The sequence below is a fragment of the Pinus tabuliformis genome, chromosome 6 (assembly GCF_031772625.1).
Source record: "Pinus tabuliformis cultivar Carrire ecotype Pingquan chromosome 6, CPIR1, whole genome shotgun sequence".
Lineage (NCBI taxonomy): Eukaryota > Viridiplantae > Streptophyta > Pinopsida > Pinales > Pinaceae > Pinus > Pinus tabuliformis.
In genome coordinates, this window is record NC_142292.1 from 1,867,039,638 (window position 1) to 1,867,063,467 (window position 23,830).

General features: G+C 35.8%; 1 protein-coding gene across 2 annotated transcripts; it reads right to left on the minus strand.

Moving 5' to 3' along the window:
- Positions 1-9,336: 9,336 nt before the first annotated feature.
- LOC149266581 (heat shock cognate 70 kDa protein-like) lies at positions 9,337-15,414 on the minus strand. 2 transcript variants are annotated; one of them, XR_016260168.1, is made up of 3 exons: positions 13,213-15,414; positions 11,070-11,214; positions 9,337-9,704 (listed from the first exon to the last, which is right to left on the minus strand). XR_016260168.1 is itself a non-coding variant. In XM_089430732.1 (2 exons), exons 1-2 carry the CDS (start codon positions 15,002-15,004, stop codon positions 9,667-9,669), a joined length of 1,830 nt encoding a protein of 609 aa, XP_089286858.1. In that variant the 5' UTR covers positions 15,005-15,414; the 3' UTR covers positions 9,341-9,666. The 2 variants fall into 2 exon arrangements, 1 of the variants encoding a protein (XP_089286858.1); XM_089430732.1 differs by lacking the exon at positions 11,070-11,214 and having other exon boundaries at positions 9,341-9,704.
- Between the last annotated feature and the right edge of the window lie 8,416 nt (positions 15,415-23,830).

Here is a 23,830-nt window from a genome sequence, read left to right on the forward strand (position 1 = left end):
CTGTAGCCACTAAGGAAGAAATTCATGGGAGAAACCATGATGGCACGCGAGGAGGAGGTTCTAGGAAAAACCGAGTAGATCACAGACATATGACATTCGAACATGAAAACCCAAGCAAATTGCATATGGGTGACAGCGGAACCCGGAGTGAGAGGATCCACGTGACATTTGGTCATGAAAACCCAAGCAAATTGCATATGGATGACAGCGGAACCCGGAGAGACCGAGACCGTTTCTTTTTGTGGGTTGGTCTGGTCTATTGCTCTTTCCTTGTGCCTATTTTGCATTAGGGGATGGTTCACGGGTACAACTTTTGTGACTTCATGGTATACTCACTTGGCGAGTTCTTATATGGAAAGTTGTAATTTCCTATTGCAACAGTTTCTACTCTTGATTTTATTCAACAAAAAACAAAATAAAATGTCATATTAGTGGCAAAATATATGAAACACTCATATTTGTACATCAATGAAATAGTGTTCATAATATATTAAATATTGATGATTAATTATTTAACTATAAATAAGCTAGCATTTGGATTATCTCTATTATAAATAAACATACAAACAAATTAACTTATGTAATGAAATAAATTATTTAACATCCAGCAACAGTAATATACCAAATAATTATATTTATAAAATAAGTCATCTACACAATGACCATTCTGTTATGTTTACAAAATAGGTCATCTACATATTGAATTGAATTATGAGAAAAGTCCAAAATAATAAACTAAGCTAGTTACTAAACCTCTCTCTATAGAACAAGTATTTATCATTTGTGAAAGAACCCATTTTGCCAAATGTGGTAGCTATCGGGTAGCACTGCTATGCATCCAAAACAATCAACTAAGCTAGTTACTAAACACCTCTCTACAAAAGAAGTGTTTATCATTTGTGAAAATACCTATTTTGCCAAATGTAGTAGTTGTCAAGTAGCACCGTCTTGCATGTTCCACCACTCCTTGATAAGCAATGTTCCACCATCTCTTATATTAGGACCCTCATCATTAATATCATCCAATGTTCTTTTCCCTTAGTTCTAGCATTTGCCTCTACCTTGATACCTTGATCCTCTAGGGACATCAGTTAACGCCACCCAATTTAGATGGCATTGCCTAATCCAAGCCTTCAAATATGGTAGAAAAAACTTAACATGTCTAATCAATTACTTTGGTTCGAGTGAAGGGTACATTTTTTTAAGGCCATGACAAAGGAGTTCAAAGATAAACACCACCAACATTGGGGTACATATAGGGCTTGGTATTCTTGATTACATGTCAATCGCATACCCTTATACATGATAGAATTCAATGAAATGCTACAATCCCATTGATCCCTAGAACTGCTAAGTCTATTGAATTTTGAATGTGATATAGAGTTATGTTTTCTCCATACAAAGTCCAATGAGGTTTGGATCACTCTAAAACATCTTGAAACAATTAATGGTACTATTAAAAATTTAAGCAAAAGTTGACTTTTACTTTAATAATTTAACATTACCATTAGGGAGCATTGAAAGAGCGTCAAGGGAAAGTCAAAAGAGTGTCAAGGGAAAGTCTAGGGAGCATCAAAGGAGCGTCAAGGAAAAGTCGAAAGAGTGTCAAGGGAAAGTCTAGGGAGCACATGTTAAGCATCAAGGGAAGGTCCGGGGAGTGCCTAGGGAGCATCAACAGAAGGTCCTAGGAGTGCCTATGGAGCATCAAGGAAAGGTCCATGGAGTGCCTATAAAGTGTCAAGGAAAGGTACATGGAGCACCTTGGGAGTACCACACCCTTAAATTGGCAAGGAGCATGCCCAAAAGGTCTAAATCATGTTCCTGAATTGGGCAAGCACACTCCCAATGGAGATCCTTCCCAAATTGTGCTTCCAAGATTAGGGGCACTAGGGGGTACAATTCCTATAACATTGAGTGGGACAACAACAAACGATAGCAATTTGCGAGCTTTTCTGAAGAAAGATCTCCATGGAAAGCATTGTTGTTACTCAAGCCCTTTTCCGACACTAAGAACTGCCACAACCCAAGTTCTACACGTGGTAATGATGTCGAGGTTTATTGCTCAAGGATGAATAGGTTATTTTTATATTATTGTGTTCATTTATTGTCTTCACGCGAATAAACAAGGAAACATTTGGTGAGCTTACACAATAGTTAGAGGTCAAGTACAAGCATATTTATATCCAAATGGGTATATAAATATATGATGTTGGTGAATATCTTATCTATAACATGCAGTGAATATCTTATGAAATTATTTAATTATGCTATCTGAGAAATTCTTATCACTACTATAAATAACCTTTATCTGTGTGTGATCCTTAGTATTATTGCAACAATTTGACTTCGGAAGGCTTTATTGACCTATTGGAATGGGGTGTGAATAAAAACTTGTGAAAGTCATATTGCATGGTTTTGGAGAGATGAATAAGACCACCTTTGTAGATGATTTTAATTGGTTTTGTAGATAATTTTAATTGGTTAGCATTGAAAGATGTCAATATTCAATGGTTCAACATTTTGAAAATATTGATTCACTTCCAAAAATAATAGAATTGCAAAAATTGATTAAGAAATTTGACTAGATATAAAGATACTTCACAAATTAGGAAGCATAAAAATAGACCGCGAACACTACATCGCAAGTTAAAAGAAGTGTGTTCCTTCATTTACATTAATAATGCTTTGGATGAACACAATTCAATTAACTTTTACCAAATGATACGGTTAAGGAAAATAAGGTGAAGTTGCTTATTACTGTACATGAATTAAATGTTCTCAAAGCATGCCTATGGAAAACAACACACAAGGAGTGGCCCAAGAGAGCCGTTACATCTATGAAAGCTAAAGAATTTATTGAAAATGGAAATTTTTGATACACCAAGTTAACTATATAATTAAAAAATGTCGTGGAATTCCCTTTAAATTTGGTTCCAAAATTATGTTGAAAATAGCAACAAGAAATGTTAAAAATAGCATCTAGAAATTCCAATTTAATTTGTCCTTGAATTAAATTGTAATTCTTTTCTCATAACAAATTGTAATAATTAACTAAGTTAAGTTGACTTAGTTAACTTAGGAATTTCAAGTTGAAAGTCTATCTGGAATCATGTAAGTGTAATCCCTAAGTTTTAGGGGTCCAAATTGAGTTTATTTGAATTGTAATTAGATAACTCAGTTTGACTAAGTTATAGACAAGTAAATTAGTTCTCATTGTTGGTGGAACTAATAGAGGTCTAGTAGTGAGTTGGTGCACTGGTGCATCCTCAGTGCTACTCCAGCTATCTGAAGATTCACTCATGAGAAACCCATGCATGTCAGTTCAGAGGAATACCCAGTTGAGATTAGAGTGTAGGGACATTGTACTATCAATTGTATAATTTTCTGAGTTGTACAGATGGTGCATGCAATCAGAGAAGGACCTAAATTTGGATTGGGCAGTTATGGAAGAAGGATTTCCTGATTAAATAGAGGCTAATTTCTCTAGGAATTGTGCAAGGAAGTAAGGGCTTGAAGAACAGCATAATATGCTAAGTGTTTGCTTGAACTATCTTATGAGCAGAGAGTTGATTATACTTGTGCAGGAATTGTTCTAGTGAGAACAAGCTTTTTATTTTCTTCTCAGATCTGTTGATTACTGCAATATAGATAGTAGGGGTTTTGAGCAGTGGTTTTCCCCGGATAATTATTGTGTTATGTGCCATTGGTGTTCTTCCTCTTGCTAATTATTGTTTCCATCGATCAATGGTTTCTGTTGTTTGAGAGTAGAGTAGATTATTATCTTGTGTTTTAGTACATTACATGAGTTGTGAACCTACAGGAAAATCTACATGGTATCAGAGCCAGATTTGTAGAAATTATCTACATGGTATCGGAGTTGAAGACAATATAGAAGAGAAGAATTTTGAATTTATCCTTGTAGATTGATGGAGCTCTAGTTCAAGGAAGATCCAAAAGACCCTATGTGTAGACTTCTTAATGGAGCTAAAAGGCTGCTAGTGGGCAGATTGAGGAGTAGGAATTTTTTTGGGCGGCGAGTTTGTATAGCAGATCTGAAAATTTTTGTTCAAAAATTTCAAAAATAAATAGTAGATCTAGATTCCTTGCGAAAAAATACCCAAATTCAAAAAAACAATCGTCTGAATTGGAGTTCGCATGAGGGAGATATCACCGATTTAAAATCAGCTCTTTTTTCAGAAAATTTCTTAACAGCGGAACAAATGAAACAGATTGGTGTGCGAACCAAGAACCTGTATGCTATTGAGGTACAAGATCCATGCAAAGCCTTGAGAAGCAAGGCAAAGGTTAGAGACTTGGTGGTTGAGAGAGAGAGTGAATTACCTCTCAACATGCAGCCCCAGAAGAAGTCTCAGAAGTAGTTTCAGGAAATTATGGAGTAGCCACAATTAGAGAAGCTCAGAGGAGACCGAGTAGAAGCATCCATCCATGCAGAGATCACCCGTAGGGGGGAATTTCGAGCCAAGTGGATAGAGGGAGCACATGCAGCGATACCTCCAAGTGTGAGGTGGGGCGATGTGAAATGATAGTCTCAAGAGGGCTGAAATTGGGCAAAGTCCATTGAAAGGTTTTATCTCATGGATCGTACCTTGCTACGGGAACCCAAAAGTACATAGTAGTGGGAGGAATTAGTGGTCGTTGATGCAGTCATAGATGAGACTGACAGAGGCCAGAGCAGTCAGATATTGAAGAGCGCAAAGAAAAGTTGACAATAGTGCAGAAAGGCAGAGTCAGCAGAAGCGCAAAGATTTTAGTCGACAGAGGCAGAGCTAGCGATAATCAAATACTTTGATGACAGATGCATCATACTGATTCAAGTTGGATGTTTTTTTTGTTTCAAGAGTTTTTGTAGCAACAAAACTAAAGAGAAGTGTTTCATGCAGAACATTCCAAAGGTTCAGAATCGAGATAGAGTTGAAGTCCTTTTTTGTTGAGAAGGAGTATTGAAAATAGCAACAAAAAATGTTAAAAATAGCATCTAGAAATTCCAATTTAATTTGTCCTTGAATTAAATTGTAATTCTTTTCTCATAGCAACTTGTAATAGTTAACTAAGTTAAGTTGACTTAGCTAACTTAGGAATTTCGAGTTGGAAGTCTATCTGGAGTCCTGTAAGTGTGATCCCTAAGTTTTAGGGATCGAGATTGAGTTTATTTGACTTGTAATTAGATAACTCAGTTTATTGAGTTATAGACAGTTAAACTAGTTCTAATTATTGGTGGAACTAGTAGAGGTCTAGTATTGAGTTGGTGCACTGGTGCATCCTCAGTGCTACTCCAGCTAACTGAATGTTCACTCATGAGAAACTCATGCATGCCAGTTCAGAGGAAGACCTAGTTGAGATTAGAGTGTAGGGACAGTGTACTATTAGTTGTATAATTTTCTGAGTTGTACAGATGGTGCATGCAATCAGAGAAGGACCTAAGTTTGGATTCGCAGTTATGGAAGAAGGATTTCATCATTAAATAGAAGATAATTCCTCTAGGAATAATGCAAGGAAGTAAGGGCTTGGAGAGTAGCAAAATAGGCTAAGTGTTGGCTTGAGCTAGCTTGTGAGCAGAGAGTTGATTATATTTGTGCAGGAATTGTTCTAGTGAGAATAAGCTTTGTATTTGCTTCTCGGATCTTCTGATTAATGCATTATAGATAGTAGGGGTTTTTAGCAGTGGCTTTCCCCAGATAAATATTGTGTTATGTGTTATTGGTGTTCTTCCTCTTGCTCATTATTTTTTTCATCGATCATTGGTTTCCGATGTTTGAGAGTAGAGTAGATTCTTGTCTTGTGTTTTAGTACATTACATGAGTTGTGAACCTATAGGAAAATCTACAAAGTGTTACGTACATTCCTTCATGCCTTTGAGGTAAGTGCATATGATGTCATCTTAACACTGACTCACTAAAAGTCACAAGGAGTGAAAACCATGTCCACTAGTGGAAGTTCTATATGATGTCATCTTACACTGGCTCACTAAAAGTCGCTACTAGCTCACTAAGGATCACCAGTGGAAGTGGTATATGATGTCATCTAACACTCTACTGGCTCACTAAGAGTCACTAGTGGAAGTGGTATATGATGTCATCTTAACACTTGCTCACTAAAAGTCAAATGGAGTGAAATTCATGTCCACTAGTGGAAGTCAATTTAAAAAGTTTTAAAATCAGAAGAAAAAAGAGGTACCAAATCTCTCAATTTTAAAGATAGGCTTATACATTTTATCATTTTATTTGATAATTCATTTAAATTTAATGATAACATATAGGAAATTCGAAAAGGCTAAAGAAATTTGGTTCGGCCTAAATAAAGATCTATTATGCATATTAGCAATAATATTAAGCTCCATGCATACATTAACTATAATATTAAACTACATGCATAAATTAATTGAAATTTCTTGAAAGCAAACAAAATTAATAATATTTAACAAAATATTATAGGATTTTACATTTTTTCAAGGTACATTTTTATATCTTCCATTTGGTATGACGAAATTGATGGTGTTGAAATATCTATGTTATCAATCCAATGATTTTGACGATTTAAAGTTATTAAAAATGCATGCTAAACACTAAAACTTAACCAAATTCATAATACTCACAACCAATATGTGAACAATCAACCAATTATCTCAAAACTTCCATATCTTCCATTTGGTATGATTTTAAAGATTTAAAGCTATTAAAAATGCATGTTAAACACTAAAACTTAACCAAATTCACAATACTCACAACCAATATGTGAACAATCAACCAATTATCTCAAAACTTCCATATCTTCCATTTGGTATGAAGAAATTGATGGTGTTGAAATACCTATGTTATCAATCCAAAGATTTTGAAGATTTAAAGCTATTAAAAATGCATGTTAAACACTAAAACTTAACCAAATTCACAACACTCAATCAATTCTCTCAAAACTTAGGTTTAACCGATTTCCAAATTGTTATAACGACCACCCTCATTGGATTCCTATCATCTTTTCAATAAATTGTAGAGAACTTTGTTTTGCCAACATGCATTTTGGGGATGACATTGTTTTTTCCGAGGAAATATTCAGGCAAATCCACCCAAAAGGATCACATCCCACCAGCTTATTAGCAGAGCCTAACCCCGAGGGCATCGAGGAGAATTGGCCTTGTGACCTCCCATTTGTGAGGTGCTTTAGTGGCGAGAACTTGACCAATTGAGCTAACCCTCGAGGCTAGGGATGCCATTGTTGTTCTTATCTAAATTAGTATTTTGTTATTTCTCTATACACTTCCTTCTCATCATTCAATACATGTTGCTCAAATCGTTATCCTTCTTTGGTTTTTGAAGTTCTTTTTCTATTTAAGATAAGCTTGTGCTCAAATATATGTATCCTACTTGTCATTGGGATGTTGTATTTTCATGATCCTACTACTGTGACCATTTGATGCCTCCCTTTTGAAATGTAATCTTATATAAAATGCCCTTATTAAGGTAAATATCCATAAAGACATGGGCAAAAGACAAAGTTGGATGTGTAACTTTTCTTAGGATCATGGAAACTACTACATGTTGCACTAGGTACCCTTCCACAATGATGTTTTCATTAATATAATATAACAATGATGGTATAGTTTTGTGTAGGGATGTTGTTTCGTGACTTGAATGGTTCCTTATTATGTAAATTGTCTAAGTTTTAGTTGGTATAAAGTTTTGATATATGTTTTGTATGTTGAATATGATATATAGCTTGGTTTTCTAAATTTTGTTAATGATAGTCATATTAATGTAATTACACCATAAGGAGTCTCCCTCCTAGAAGCCTATGTTTTGAACTGACCACTACATCCACCATATCCATCAAGGTGGTCGACGACCATTCAAATGTTTCTAACCATTTAATTGTTTTGTATCCTCTAATGGGAGCAACTATATGGATTTGACATCTGGAACCCTCTTAGCTATTCAAATCCATTCAAAAACCATTGGTTCATCTTCTTGCCACGTCGATCACCTCTTGTTGTTTCTCCAAATTCTCTTGCATCTTGGTTCCCAACCCCACAAAGATGATCCAAGCCAAGAATATGTTGAGCGCAATCAATTGATTGAGTTCTAACCATGCCAAAATGATTTTCAAGTGTGTGAAAACAAGATTGAGCTTGAACTAGTCAAATTCAATGTGTCTTGGGTGTTGTTTGAGAGAAGTGATTTATGGAGTTCGCATGCCAAATCAGTGTCTAAATTGATCACCAAAATCTAGCCTGTGTTCGCTATGGAAGTGATGTCCTCTATCAATATGAATTTCTCAACCCCATGTATCTCTAGCTAGTCAAGGGTTCTAACACTTGACCTACCAAATATAAGCAACATACACAGCAGATTGCACTCCATTCATCTTGAATATTGATTATAAACAATGGTTTCGATTGGATCCAGTTTGTTGCATAATAATACACTTGCATGATAAGGAGCACATAAACTTGTAGGGAGTAAAGGGGGGCTTGTTGATAATCAAACCTATGACGTTGGTACATGTCCACCTAAGTGGGGGGTTTTGGGTCCAAGGATTCAATCAGTGAACTATGCCAAAATAGGTTTGGGATAGTCATATGAAGAAAATAAAGCATTGAATAAATTGAATTAAACGTTGAGATAATAATTTATCTAGAGAGTAATGAGGAAGATGTTATAGGAGGCCATGAGAAGAAAAAGAATATGGGAGATTGGAAATAAATACAATAACAACATGGAAATGAAAGGGAAAATACAAGGAGAGGGAGAAGGAGAGAATGAAACCTTTCTAACTTAGAAACCTATAGATTAGAGAAAACTATTCCTAAAAATTTTAGTATTTGTATCTTGATATTTTCCAAACCTTCATTTTGTATCTTGATAGAACTTTCATATAGATAGAACTTTCAAATCATGTTGAATAAAAGGTGTGATATCTTTTCTCCATCTTTTGATACACATGATATATGTTGTACTCCCTTTGTTTCTCTTTGGCTAGGCAATTCTACGATTTAAGAAAACGATTGGGCGTGATAGAGTATAAGCCCTAGAGCACATGGGAAATTATAAATTTTAGTAAAGGTGATTGAAAACATCATGTTTGTTTCTTCAAGAAATGGGCCACAACATTATGGTTTACATTGTATCTAAAAAGGTAAAAGCAATTTAGGTCAGTGAAGGTGGAAAACTCTTTAGTGTCAATTTTAAAATAGTTTTCTTATGATGAAAAAAAAGTTTGATCCTGATGGATTCTTTTCTAATGGATGGACTCATGGGCTTCATGATATTGGGGTTCACAAGGTAGAGGCTCTTAAGGATGGGTATGAGTTTTCGATATAGAACCCTCATCCAATGAAAAACACCCTTATAGGCACAATTGCATAAATCTTTCCCACATCTCTTTTTAAAAGTCACATGACAATGCCAATACTCTTCACCAATTAAGAGGGAAAAAATCCGTTCATAAAATCTCTTTTCAATCTATATCAATCTCTAATCGACACTTGGAGGAACCATTCTGTGATCCGCATCTCTAGCAGCCACAATTAGAGGAACCACTCTGTCATTCGCATCTCTAGCAGCCACAACTGGAGAAACCACTCTGTAATATACATCTCTGGCGACCACAACCAGCATGAACAAGTGGAAAGTAGAGAAAATATTTTGGAAGTTGTTACCAAGATCTTCTCTTCACAACCAACTCTTTATTTCCTGTTACACGAAAACTTTTTCACATGATACGGTGCATATTGCTCAGATTTGAAAAAAGGTGCAGCAAAGTGTGTACAACACCCAAAGAAAAGATATATACAACATACTTCTAATCAAATATTTTTTAAAGTGCAATGTAACATTGAACTCTGCATAAACCTTATAAAGGCATATTTTTCCAATTTCAGGAGTAATTGCTAATTCTATTTAAACTAGAAACTGTAAAGTAGAAAGGGGGAGAAATAGTATGCTCATAGGAGCCATAGGAGCCTTAGCATGCTTACAAGCATTGATTATTCGTTCGAAGCCATTGTTTGGTCTTTTGTGCCAATATAGTGAAACTACATTTGGAAATTTTCCATTCGGGATTAGAGAAGGAAATGTAGCTACTGGTTTGTATTTTCTGTTAAGAACTTTTGTCTTTGTTGTTGTAACTTGGCTTCTTTGAGTATTTTAAGAGAGTTAATCTGCAGCAGCTCTGTACTCAATCTTGACTTTCTGAACTACCGATCTTATGTGCGAAATTTTCTATTGATCCCTGTTGTATTGCACAATCTATTTCCCTGTTAGTTGCTGATCCTTTCCCAGATCTTGAAATTCAATCTTGGGTTGTTTTGTTATGCTGGAAACAGTGTGTGAAGCTATACTCAAGTAGTTCCGATGAACAGAGTCACTGCAGACCTGAGGTTTCTGCATCACAATGGTTCAACAGAATTGGAAATAACTCCGGATCAATAAACAAAAAGGTGTGATTCTCAATCACAAACATTTACGAGACTACAGGAGATAGCGGATTAAAATGCCCAATTGATAAATACTTCCAGTGTAGCCTAAAAGCCTCAAATTGTTTAGATTAAAAATGGTCCATTCTGATGCTAAAGAATGTGAGCTCGATTTGGAGAGATTCTTAAGGAGTTTGGAATCTTTTGTGAGCTCGATTTGGATGCTCTCTTCCGAGGGAGTTTGAGGAAGCTCCATATATTTTAATCTTTTCAACATGAAGAGAAATTTAGCAAGCATTTGGTTATGCGAGGCCGAAGAAAAAGCATACAATTTATCCTAGTTTTTAGAGGAGAAATGAGATGAACCTATCAATCATGTAACTTTTAAATACTTTCAAGGCTATGTGAATAAAGAAAGCTAACGACCCCTTAACTAAGTTGCAGAAAATTTAAAATCAACTAAAAGTTCTCGAAATGGGAAATGTGGCCCTCTCCAGAATGGGTATATTGAGGGAAATAGAATGTGCGTGCATTTTTATGTATTCATGTAAAAATAAAATAATGATATATATAAATGACATTTTAGACTTCAAACCAGATATTAATTCTTATAAATAATAACATGATGAGACAGTCTTTATACCTGAAACATGAGCTGAAGCCACGTACCACTGTATATGTGAATACAACTCATTCTTATCCTCATCCTTATCAACAAAAATTAAGCAGAACTAGGGCCTGGATTGGAAGAGGAGGAGCATGGATTGGAAGAGGAGGCAACTCCACATCTGATTGCATCACCACGGATATCAAGAGCAGTAAAAAAAAGGAATTCTATTAGAGATATGTTTATAGGTACTGGTAAATGTGCTGGGGAGTGTTTCCTGCAACATATCCTCTTACCTGTTCAGATTTATTCACACATATAAGATACTAGCGTACTTACATAAGTAAAAATGGTAATTTTAAGAGGTTTCTCGTTGTTTCCAATATTATTAAGGATTTGGCTAGTTTAGTATCTTCTCGGTCAAATACCCACGCTGATCTACATCAATATAATATTATAAACATCCCTAAATTGAATCTCATAGTTTTTTATTCATACATTTATAACCATGCATACAAGCTTATACATGTCACACAAATCTATCTATTATCTATTAACTTAAATCAGAATTCTGGTTAAGTACTGGATAGTGTTTTTATCATGTTACTTTTGAATATAATTAAGTTAATGTTCATGTAAGTGTCTTTTGATTAATAAGAATATCATAGATTTATTTTAGTTACATATATGTGAAGTATTTAGAAATTTTTCAGGGAGGGCGGGGCCCCGTTGAAGAAGCTATATATGTCATAATACAACTGTACATAGTACATATAGCCATGAACCAAAATATGCTACTGGCGCAGCCTCCGCAGGATTGATACCAGTTGGGGGGCGTGTAAACCAACAGCCCCGACCATTCCAACATACACTCGCGTGTAGAAATTTACATTTATTTTTGTTTTAGCTTTTTTAACTTCTAAATATTTTGTAAATGCTGAATAAAATAGATCTATATGAGATTTCTTATTGACTATATTCTGAAAATACTTGATATTAAATCATAAATTGAAATAAATTTAAGTTAGTATAATATTTCACATACATCAAAATTCACAACAACAAAAAAGTTGATAAATGTTTGGTTTATTAATAAAAATACATAAACACATTTGACTAAATAATAAATCATAGATTAAAATCATTGTATACAAGCATAAAATTTCACTCAGGTGAACAAACAGTATGTAAATTTTATTAAATCATAGATTAAAATAAATTTAAGCTAATATAATATTTTACGCACAACAAATAACAAAAAGAAAGTTGATGATACTTAGTTTATTAATAAAAATGCATAAATACATTTAATTAACATTCCAGAAAAAACTTAATAATAAATAATAAATTAAAATCAATTTATGTAAAATAAAATTTCATTCATACAAACAAACAAACAGTTCTGTAAAATATTAAACAACCTGTTCACCCATTCACTTTAAAATTCCTAATCAAAACTCTCTGTAACTTTAAAATTCAAGTTACCTAACAATACTCCCTGTTACTTCAAAATTCAGAACAGATAATGTTTCCCAAGTCATTTTAAGGGAATACAAGCATTCCTGAAAGTTTTAAGTTTTAGCATTCATGACCATCTTCAATTGGATAAATAACAAAGTCTCCAATTATAAAAGGGCAAAACATTGCCTAACCGATCAGATAATGTTGCCAAATCATTTTCGAGGGATAAAAAGCATTCCTCAAAGTTTTAAGATTTAGCATTCGCAACCATCTTCATTTGGATAAAGAAGTTTTAGTATTCACAACCATTTTCATTTGGATAAAGAAGTTTTAGTATTCACAACCATTTTCATTTGGATAAAGAACACAGCCTCCAATTATACAAGAGGAAAACATTGCCTAACCGAACAGATAATGCTTTCCAAATCATTTTAAGGGGATAAAAACATTCCTCAAAGTTTTAAGTTTTAGCATTCACAACCATCTTCATTGGGATAAAGATCACAGCCTGCAATTATAAAAGGGCAAAAAGTTGCCTACCCGTTCGCAGACGAGAAGGACAAAACATCATATTCACTATGGCACATCGTTTCTACTGCGTTATAAAAAAGGGAACCATATCATACTACCCACCTTCTAAATTAATAGGTTAAATTTGCAGGAAATTCAATAACAAGAAATTGTTTAGAATGTCAGAGGTCGCAATTCATTGTCAAACCTGCTAATTTTTCTTCCAACTCGTAAAGATGTGCGCACTCGTTCTCATCTAGCCATTCCTCTACACCATTCAGAATTTGGACAATATCTTGTGCCGTTCTGGCCTTCATCTTTCCCTGGATCTGGGCTTCTTCCACTCTGCTTCTCATGTTATAAACATAATTCTCCAAATTGGCTCTGGCAATACTCTTCTTCTTTGCCTCTTCATCCTCCCTTCTGAATCTCTCGGCATCATCCATCATTCTCCCGATCTCCTTTTTGCTCAGCCGACCACCATCGTTCGTTATAGTAATGCGATTGCTTACCCCACTTCCCCTGTCCCGGGCTGACACCTTCAGAATTCCGTCTGCGTCCACTTCAAAGACAACTGCAAGGCTTGGCACTCCACAACGGGCTGCCGGAACTCCACTCAACTGAAATTCACCAAGCAGATTGTTGTCCGCAACCATTGCTCTCTCGCCTTCATACACCGCGAAATCAATTTCTGTTTCGTTGTCACGCCCTGTAGTGTAAGAACCGTCCCTTTGAGTTGGAATGGGGGTATTTCTCGGAACGACTACAGACATGACATCCCCTGTAACTTTGATTCCAAGACTCAAAGGTGTGACGTCCTGAAGGACTAAGTGGATGTCTTCATTATTCAAGACAGCTGCCTGAACTGCAGCGCCATATGCAACAGCTTCATCAGGATTTATGCTTTTGCAAAGTTTCTTTCCATGGAAGAAATCTTGGAGGAGTTCCTGTACCTTTGGAATGCGAGTAGAGCCTCCTACTAATACTACTTCGTTAATTTGCTCTTTGCTCATCCCGGCGTCTTGCAGGCATTGGTTGAGGATTTGCATACATTTATCGAAGAAATCGGTATTGAGCTCTTCAAACTTGGCTCTCGTAATCTTTATGTGAAAATCCAGACCTTCGTAGAGACAATCGATATCAATCACAGTCTCTACCACCGAAGACAAATTTCTTTTTGCCCTTTCGCATTCTGAGCGGAGTCTCCGAAGGGCTTTGGCGCTTGTGCTCATCTCCTTTTTGTATTTTCTCTTGAAATTTTCAACACAGTGTTTGAGCATCCGATTGTCAAAATCTTCGCCACCCAAATGCGTGTCCCCTGCAACAGCCTTCACCTCAAATTTACCTCCCTCAACAGTAACAATGGAAACATCGAAGGTACCTCCACCAAGGTCGAAAATCAAGACAGTCTTCTTTCCATTCGAGGAATAAACCTCACTACCAAACCCATAAGCTATAGCTGCAGCGGTGGGTTCATTAATAATTTTCATGGCGTTAAGACCGGCAATGGTAGCCGCGTCTCTAGTAGCCTTCCTCTGAGAATCGCTAAAATAGGCCGGCACTGTGATCACGGCATTCTTCACATCAGAGTTTAGGTATGCTTCGGCTGTCATCTTCATTTTTACTAATACCATCGAAGAGATCTCTTCGGCTGCGAACATCCTCCTCTCGCCCTTGTATTCAACTTGGATAATAGGCTTTCCATTGTTTCCGGCAACAACAGTGAAGGGCCATAGTTGAACGTCACTCTGCACAGAGGAATCAGTGAATCGCCTTCCAATAAGTCTCTTGGCATCGAAGACGGTGTTGTGAGGATTATTTGCAATCTGATATTTGGCAGCATCTCCAACAAATCTCTCAGAGGGAGTGAAAGCAACAATGGAAGGAGTGGTTCGGTTTCCCTGATCATTAACAATAACCTCCACTCTATCATGCTGCCAAACTGCTACACAGCTGTAAGTTGTTCCAAGATCAATGCCAATTGCCTTGCCTTTACTCATTGCACGCACCTATGAGATTCAGAAGTTTGTATTATACCAAAGACCAAAGCAGTCACTGTATTGTATTATCCCAAGAAAAATATATAACAGTCCTTAGAACTAAGTCTCGACACATTGGCAATACAAAACCATGAATAATAGATTTAAGATGCAAATGAAGAAACCCTACAGAATAACTTCACTTTGTTTAACAATTATACGGAGAAATATCACAGAAGATATAGCAATCCGCCGATAGGGTCGCTGAGTGCATGCCAGGAGGAGATCCGGTTCGACTCCGATGAGCTCACCTGTTCCCTTTGGTGCCAACTCTAACTGAATCTGGGAAGGCTATGGGTTAACTCATAGGAGTTGAAAGCTGAACTTATTATCTGGGAGAGACCTCGCGTATTTCCCTTGTCGTTTATTATTCTGCCGCGAAAGGATATAATGCATTAGCAGATGCCTTGACTGGGAATTTGTTTTAATTTGACCAAAATATTAAAATGGGATGTGTAATGTTAACTTTATGTTTAAAAATAATTTATTTTATTAAAATAATTCATGAAAAATTTCGGAGAAAATTACATAGTCAAATTTTAATTTGACCAAAAAATTAAAATGGGATGTGTAATGTTAACTTAGGTTTAAAAATAATTTATTTAAAAAAAAATTAAGTGATTGGTTGGTGATTAGTTGTGTTAGGGCTCTTCTTATTAAGTCATGATAATATTGTACTTTATCCGGGTAAGTAGCTAATCGCCTAACTATAGATGGAATTTGACGGGCATTTACCATTTTACCCGTCATGGACTATTTTTGATTGTAACGTCTGTAAATTTTCAATGCCTACTTATAATTATGGCTTTGGGATTGTGGAAAACGTATTTTTGAAGTTCAATATTTTTTCAAAAACATTATTAGTTATAAATTCCAGCTTTTGGGCGGCAACTTGGCATGTTAGTCCATCGTATAAATGTAGAACGCGGTTACTACGCCATGTCTTCATTAGGTAAATATTATTCTAAGGAAATAATATTATAGTTTTTAAATGGTTTGATTATCCAAGATAATTTTATGAGCAGGTCCCCAAGGTTGACTTTTCTTCTTTGGTCAACAGAACTCTTCATGGTACAAGAGGTAGAGATGGGTATCAAGAAGTCAGGTGTTGGAAAAGCAAAAGACTTAGTTGAACTCCAAGAAGAATATCTAAAGTGGGGCTCAAAGATTCTTGCACTTCACATGAGAAAAATCTTCAACAACATCATACAACAAGGACTCCCCATAGATTGGACAACTACTCTGGGAATACCACTTTTCAAGAGCGGTGATGTCAATAATCCCTCTAATTATAGGACCATCATGATAAACCCTTTGTTTGCAAAGCTATTTGGAAGCATGCTAGAAAACAAAATTTAGCAAGTGCCCAGAAGAAAGAGATAAGCATGCTAAAGGGCAAGCAAGTTTTAGACCTAAACATTCCACAGTTGATCATTGTATAACTTTAAGGCACATCATTGAAAAGTTTGGGAGAAAAATGAAGAAATGTTTTGTTGTTTTGTTGATTTCAAAAAAGTGTTTGACTCGGTTCCTAGAGATAAGCCTTGGCACAGAATGGAGGAACTTGGGGTTCTTAAACATTTGAGAGCAGCTGTGCATAGGTTGTTAAAGTCAAAATTAGAACTTCAGCAGACATTTCTGAAAGTTTTAGAAGCAATATCAGGGTCAACCAAGGTTGTCCACTGTCTCTTACCCATTTTGGTTTATATATCGACAAGCTTGAGGAGTGGTTAAATTCGCAAGGGGGTGATGGTATCTATTTGGGCAAGTTTGTTATAAGGCTTTTTTTGTATGCAGATGCCCTTATTCTGATTGCTAAATCAGCTCTTGGTCTGCAAGAGCACTTACTATCCCTTGAGCATTTTTGTAGAAGTGTGGGGATGCAAGTCAATATCAACAAAACGAAAGTAATGGTTTTCTCTAAGAAAAGAAAACATACCCAGTGTAAGTTCTACTTTGAAGGCAACATTCTAGAAGAAGTTGTGGATTACAAATACCTTGGAATTGACTTCAACAAAATCGAAGCTGGAATGGTTGTAGAAAGAAAAGAACTTTGGAGGGTTGGAAAGCATTTTATGCTTTTCAAAATAGGTGTAGAGAGGTAGAGTTATGAGACTGAAAAATCACTCAAACTCTTTTTGAGCTTCTAGTGATTCCGGTGATTCTCTATGGTTGTGAACTATGGGCCAGCAGTACATTCGACATGTAGTGGAGACAAATTCAAAAGTGTTTGAATACAAACGAATTTAAGATTAAAAGTGCAGTTCCTTATGTTATCTTGTTAAGTGAAACAGGAACTGCTCCTATTGAAGCAATTGCTATGATGTGAGTCATAAAGTATTTAAAAAAAATTGAGCAAATGAAAGAGGGTAGATGGGCTAAGGTTGTCTTTAATAATAGCTTGTGCAAGAGAAAAAAAACTTGGATGCAACAAAATAACAAATGGTTTAGTAAATGAGGTATTCGCTTGAATGCGTGTCCCATAAACAGCAAAGAGATAAAAGCTTTTGTTATGGAAAAGTTCCACAAGCGTACTTGGGATAAGGAGCTAAGAAGAAAGAAAAAGTGTTATATTGAAGTGTTTAATCCCACTCATAGTCATCAACCAAAAGCATACATAGAGGCCAATATCTCTTCGAGAGCCAAAATTCTTATTGCTCAGTTAAGGACTAATTCTCATCAACTCCGTTGTGAAACAGGGCGCTGGAAAAAGCGAAAGGAAGTGTGGGAGGAAAGAGTATGCATTTTTTGTTCTTTTGGAAAAGTGGGAACAGAAAAATATTTCATTTTAGAATGTGAGGCCTTCAAAGACAACAGGGACAATTATGCAGGTATGTTGGCAGCGAGCTCTTGCAATAATCTATTTAGCTAGGGGTTTGTCGAGAAGTTGAGAGCATTTATTTTGAAGCTTTAGAAAAAAAGACCCGATACATCAAAAAGATGAAGAAGCAATCTCTCTCATAAGCGATCTTTAACCTCGTGAATATTAAAATTCATCCTAGAAAATTTTACATCTTCTCACTTCCGATTCCAACGTGACTTTCAAAAACGGCGCGTTGCAAACAATCCAGAATCCATCGATTAAGTTTAAGTAATGAGAAATTTAAGTGAATAATTTCGTCTTCCACCGTATTAATAAATTCTTTATCTTTTAATAAAATTAAAATGATTATGAATTTCGAGAAACTTTCCTATCAAGATTTTGAATATATAGTTTAGTGTTAAAATTATCAAGATTATGAAAATATATATAATTTAGTGTTTTCATTTTCTTGGGAATTAGACAAGTATATGTTCATCATAATGACGCTTTGTACATTTTTATCTTTTTGGTACACTGATTGAGTATTAATGTGGAAGAAAATACAATATATAGAAGTATGTAGTTGGGCAGGTGGGTTGGTTCCTTCAGTTATTTTATATATATTTTTTTGTTTGCATTTGCTTTGAATTTAATATAGAGATAAAAGAAACAAAAGATAACCATGTTATTTATGGGAGATAAGAAATATGATAATTATATAAAAAATATGTGAATGATGAGTGAGTGGGTTGGAATAATAGTAGGGTGATGGTTGTAGCAATTTTTTTCCTAAAAGATAACAAAATTTGCTTTGTTTTTTTATGCAGATTGAATAATTTAATCAATTTGTTCTTAGTTGTATTCTTGAAATAACAATAAAAGAAATTTGAATGTGGTTATGTATAATAACACTTAATTTTACTATACAAAAAAATTATATTTCTTTTGTTATAAAAATTGTTGAGATCCTTTTATAAAAAGTTGTTTTTATTTATGTTGATAGACAATTTTTATGGAAGATTCTTATATTTATTTATATTTTAATCTAAATTTTTATCTAATGGTCATAAATGAAAGATATTGATATATTCTGGTTATCAATATTTACCTTTTTACATTTACCTAATACAATAATGAAATCACCACATAAATTATCAAATAACATTTAAAAATAAATTTATTATTATTTAAATTATAATAATTCTCAGTTCCTCATATTTAAATTATTATTAGTTATAAAAATAATTTTATTTGTCTTTTAAATGAATTAAACATTAATGATTAAAAACGAATCATTCATATATAATTTTAAACTTTTTCATTAACCCATAAGAAAAAAGTATATTAACATTCATATATCAAAGCACTAAGCTTCAAACAAACTTGGAAAATGCAAGTACATTCTTTTTTGTTGGACACCTAATACTCAATGGGTTAGTGTGGACGCCGAATGGACAAAAGGAGTCCAAGAGACCTTGGGATGTGGAACCCAACGGTCACATAATGTATTATAAATGTATATCTATTGTTAATAAAAATTGTACTCTCATGATTTATCTTTCATATTTCTCTTGCTGCCCATGTGTGTTTAACATGGTATCAGAGCAGGCGTATTCCTGCCCTGCATAATTAATTTGAGCCATTTGTTTTATGGCCTTTCTGTGCAGTTTATTTCTGCCATGAACTTCATGAATATTTTCTCATGAATATTTCTTCAGCTAAATTTTAGCTGCAACCTGTTAATACCGCTGCTGGTGTCTGCTCCCCATATAGAAGCACCTCCATACTCCTGACACTGCCTGCGCTGCTCCTCCATATAATTAGCTGCTCCTGACACTGCATGCGCTACCTCCTGAGAATTTTCTGCCTGAAATCCGCTGCTGACTGACATCTCTGACCTCTGTCTGCGATATTCCTTTACCTGCGCTCTCTGTCTGCCAGAAGGCGACTGTCCATAAACGTTTGCTATTCTGACATGGCAGAACTGACACCTTCTGCGTTTTTCTGAACGTTGTATACACCATGATGGCTTCATCCTCGGCTGAAATCCTTCGCTCATCTGCAGCCTCCAGTCCTTCCGTTTCATCTACAGGAAAACGAACTATTCTTGTTAGTGCGCCTTACTCCGCCCTGACCTTCGTATATAAAAAAAAAAGGTTGAATTTCCTGCCGTAATAGACCCCACAGGCGGTAGTCATTTGACTCGGACGCAGACTCTTCCGTGCCAAAATAGTTTCAAACTTCGGCCTTCTTCATTTGACTCAGCCGGAATAGTTTGCTGCAGTTCCCTCATGATTTTCTGAACGCAGCCGAAGCCCGGATCAGGCACCTCGAAATTCATCGGAGCGCCTAAAACCCTTACAATATTCTCGACAGAGTGAAAATCTGAAAATATTGTTGATGATGTAGAAACTGTAAAAATCTCGAAGACAATAAAGTCAAATGCCTCATTTTCTTTTGAATCTCTGAAATCTGTTTCACAGAATGGTCTTCTACGGACTCTCCATTTATTTTTATGCACTCTTGGTCAATTTGTAGTTGTTTAGGGTTCTTGGGAACCATGCAGAGGTGCGGCCGACGGTAAGAATGGTTGGACGATTTCCAATCCAGATAGTAAGAATGGTTGGATGACTTCCAATCCAGATTATAAAGTCAAAATACTTAATTTTGACTGAGTTTCGGTGATTTTTGTTGTAAAAGCTGGACAGTTGTTGCTGGTTTTATGCAAAAACAATGAATTGTATTGGTTTTGCTGCGTGTCCTGTGGCAGTCTCATGACATGCTTCAAAAAGAACGACGCGCTTGAAATTCAATTCACTTCACTTCAGAGCGACAATTTTTGGGCTATCTGGATCGTTCTGGCTTAGTCGATGTAAATTTACCATTTTTTCTGAATCCCAAACATCTTTTGGGCATAAATAAGAGGAATTTGTGAGTATTTGCGGATTTGACCAGCTTGACGTTTTGCAGTTTTTAGAATAAAATCACTCCACATTATCATGAAAAAGGCCATATCAGGGGTCTTTTAGAAAGATAGTGTAAGATTTGCATTTGTTGTGCAGGTTGAGGAAACTAACTTCCAGCTGACTTTAGTGAAGGATGAAGATTTCATCCCAAAAGGAAAGAGTTAACGTTTTGTATTTGTTCTAGCTTTTGTGACCAAGTCTTCTCACAAAGGATTGGTTCCTTGTTCTTATTCTGCACATGAGCGTTGAAGAAGCATTAGATAGTGGGGTATAAGCGTTTATTGATTCATCAGAATTTGGAATCATCACCACATAGAGGAGTCAACAATCTACCACAAAAACAATCTTGAGAACTGTACATCAATAGACCTCATATTGCAGCCATTTTACTGTGCTTCGAGCTAATCCGTCACCAGCGAAGAGTATTTGTCCAGCATATTATATATTTACATGAGCCAACAACAAGGAATGCACCACCTCTGCTGGACGTAGTTGTGATACCCTTCTGCGTGGAGTTTATTCTGACATTGTGGGGGCCATGAAACACTGTACTGTTGACTAATATAAGCCAAAGGACTAGCACTGTACAGTTTGCTAAGTATTTGGACATGTAAGGAGGTCTAGCACTGTTTTTTCAGCGTGCTAGAGACTCATTCCAATGCCTATGACCAGAGCAAGTGTTGGAGCAGCATTCTGGGTCTAAAAGTCCTTGCTGGAATTTACTCTCATTGCTTATCTTCATTGCCAAAAAGTGGCAAGATCAGAGAATTGTGTTATAATTGTTGAAGTTTTGATAGCCATCATTTCTGATTTGAAAGTGAAGGAGTATTTGAAGGATCCAAGCAAGTTTGCAGTTGTTGTTGCTCCAGTGTAACATTGTATTAAAACTCATTATAGTCTCTGTCTACATATATATATGCATTGATTCCTTGATTCATTTGTTGCACATTTACAAAGGATTTTTCTGTGTCTATGTACTGTGAGTGGGTGTTACTTTTACTCTTTGGGTCATAGTTGTGATCAGTTTTTAAAAAAGGTGTAATTTTGACAATGGAGAATATGGCTCGAATTAATGAAATATTAGAGTTCTTAAAAACTCTAATACATTCCTCTAATCATGATACATTAAAATTCAGCAAAGTTTCTCTCACAGACATTCAGGTCTGTCTACAAAATGCACAAGAAAAAATTGATTTTTTGCAGCTTGAAACTCAGCTACAACAAGAAAAATTAAAACAGAGGAATCATCATTCTGAACCTGTTTCTATTCAGAACAATGAAACAGACTCCCATAAAAAGCAATTCAATATTGTTGAAGTTCATTCAGATCCAGTGCCCAATAAAGCGGCAGCTGTACATGCATATGCAGAAACTCAGTCTGCACTTCCCAAGCCCATCATCAGACCTTGGGAACAACTTGTCCACAACAAGCACATAACTGGTCTTGGATATGACAAGGACTTTTCCTTTCATATTCCAGACTACTGAAAGCCCATTCAGTTTCAGAGTGTTGGATTCATTCATGACAATTCACCTGCTCCTCATGACAGTTCAGCTTCAGTTGTTCCAGACTCTGCCCCTCTTCCACAGCAACAACAACAACAGATTGTGAAATGCCAACACTGTGACTGAGTTGGCCATTTGAAAGATCACTGTTTTGATCTTCATCCATGTAAGCACTGTCATAAAACCACCCATTCTTCACACAGATGCTTCAGAAACAAACGTCCTGCAAGAACAAAGATTCATCTTGGATGGATCGCTTCTTGGCAATGGGCATCAACAGCCAAGAAGATATTCCAATCACATGTCAGAACTTGTTCCAGAGTATTGAACAGTCTTGCAGTTGAGTTTTCTCCATCATCTCACCTTGTATTTGACAGGGGGGGAAATGATGGTCATCTACAAGCTTCAAAGTCACACCACAACCTGCCACACCAGTTTCAAAGTTGTAGCCAGAGACAAAGATGCCCGTGAACATGCCTTCAGTTGGTAATCTAGGACACTTCCTCTAGCAGAAGACTTCAGCTTCTTGCCAGTTTCGGAAGAATTCCAGGAACAAAAGTGGGGACACTTCCTCTAGCAGAAGACTTCATCTTCTTGCCAGTTTTGGAAGAGTTCCAGGAATTGCATTAAGCATTCCAGAGTTGTTGGTCATCCTTAAACCATCACAGGTTGAGACTTCCCTTTTCAGGTTGAAGTTCTCCCTTTTATGCGAGGTGAGACCTCCCTTTATTGGTTGAAGGTTTCCCTCTTCAAAACAATAGGAGCACTTCCTCTAGCAGAAGACTTCAGCTTCTTGCCAGTTTTGGAAGAGTTCCGGGAACTACACTAAGCGTTCCAGTGTTGGTGGTCATCCTTAAACCACCGCCCTTTATACCAACATTTCAGAGAGCACATTCAGCCTAGTGCTGCCATGAATTTTTGCACATTTTGTATTACAGCTCTCTTCTTGGACTCATACATAACCCTTCAGATTAAGGGGGGGAATGTTGGACACCTAATCCTCAATGGGTTAGTGTGGAAGCCGAATGGACAAAAGGAGTCCAAGAGACCTTGGGATGTGGAACCCAACGATCACATAATGTACTATAAATGTATATCTATTGTTAATAAAAATTGTACTCTCATGATTTATCTTTCATATTTCTCTTGTTGCCCATGTGTGTTTAACATTTTTTCATATTTCCTTTTACATGGAATCTCAATATATTAGTTAGTAATTTTCTTTCCTCTTTTTTTTACAAAATATATAATTTTATACCTTTATATGTGGAGAAAGGTTTTTGTGAAATCTATGATGCTATTAAAATGTAAAGTGTAGTTTAGTTGTCTAATGTTTTGATTTTTTTGAGTAAATTCTGTGGTTAATGGATTTGTTGGATTGTAAATTTTAGTTATATATTCCACACAATTTAAGTGCTCCAAGGGTATTTTTGGGCATTCAATATGTATATGCATCCAAAACACAATATAAATAATGGAAAGTTACAATTTTGCCAACAATTTTATCATCAA

Bases quoted from the DNA above. Each gene is read 5' to 3' on its own strand.
- LOC149266581 (XM_089430732.1), bottom strand. From the start codon at position 15,004: ATGAGTAAAGGCAAGGCAATTGGCATTGATCTTGGAACAACTTACAGC. The intron at 9,705-13,212 runs GTTTGACAATGA...TTCGTGTAACAG, and splicing joins GTTGGAAGAAAAATTAGCAG to GAAATAAAGAGTTGGTTGTG.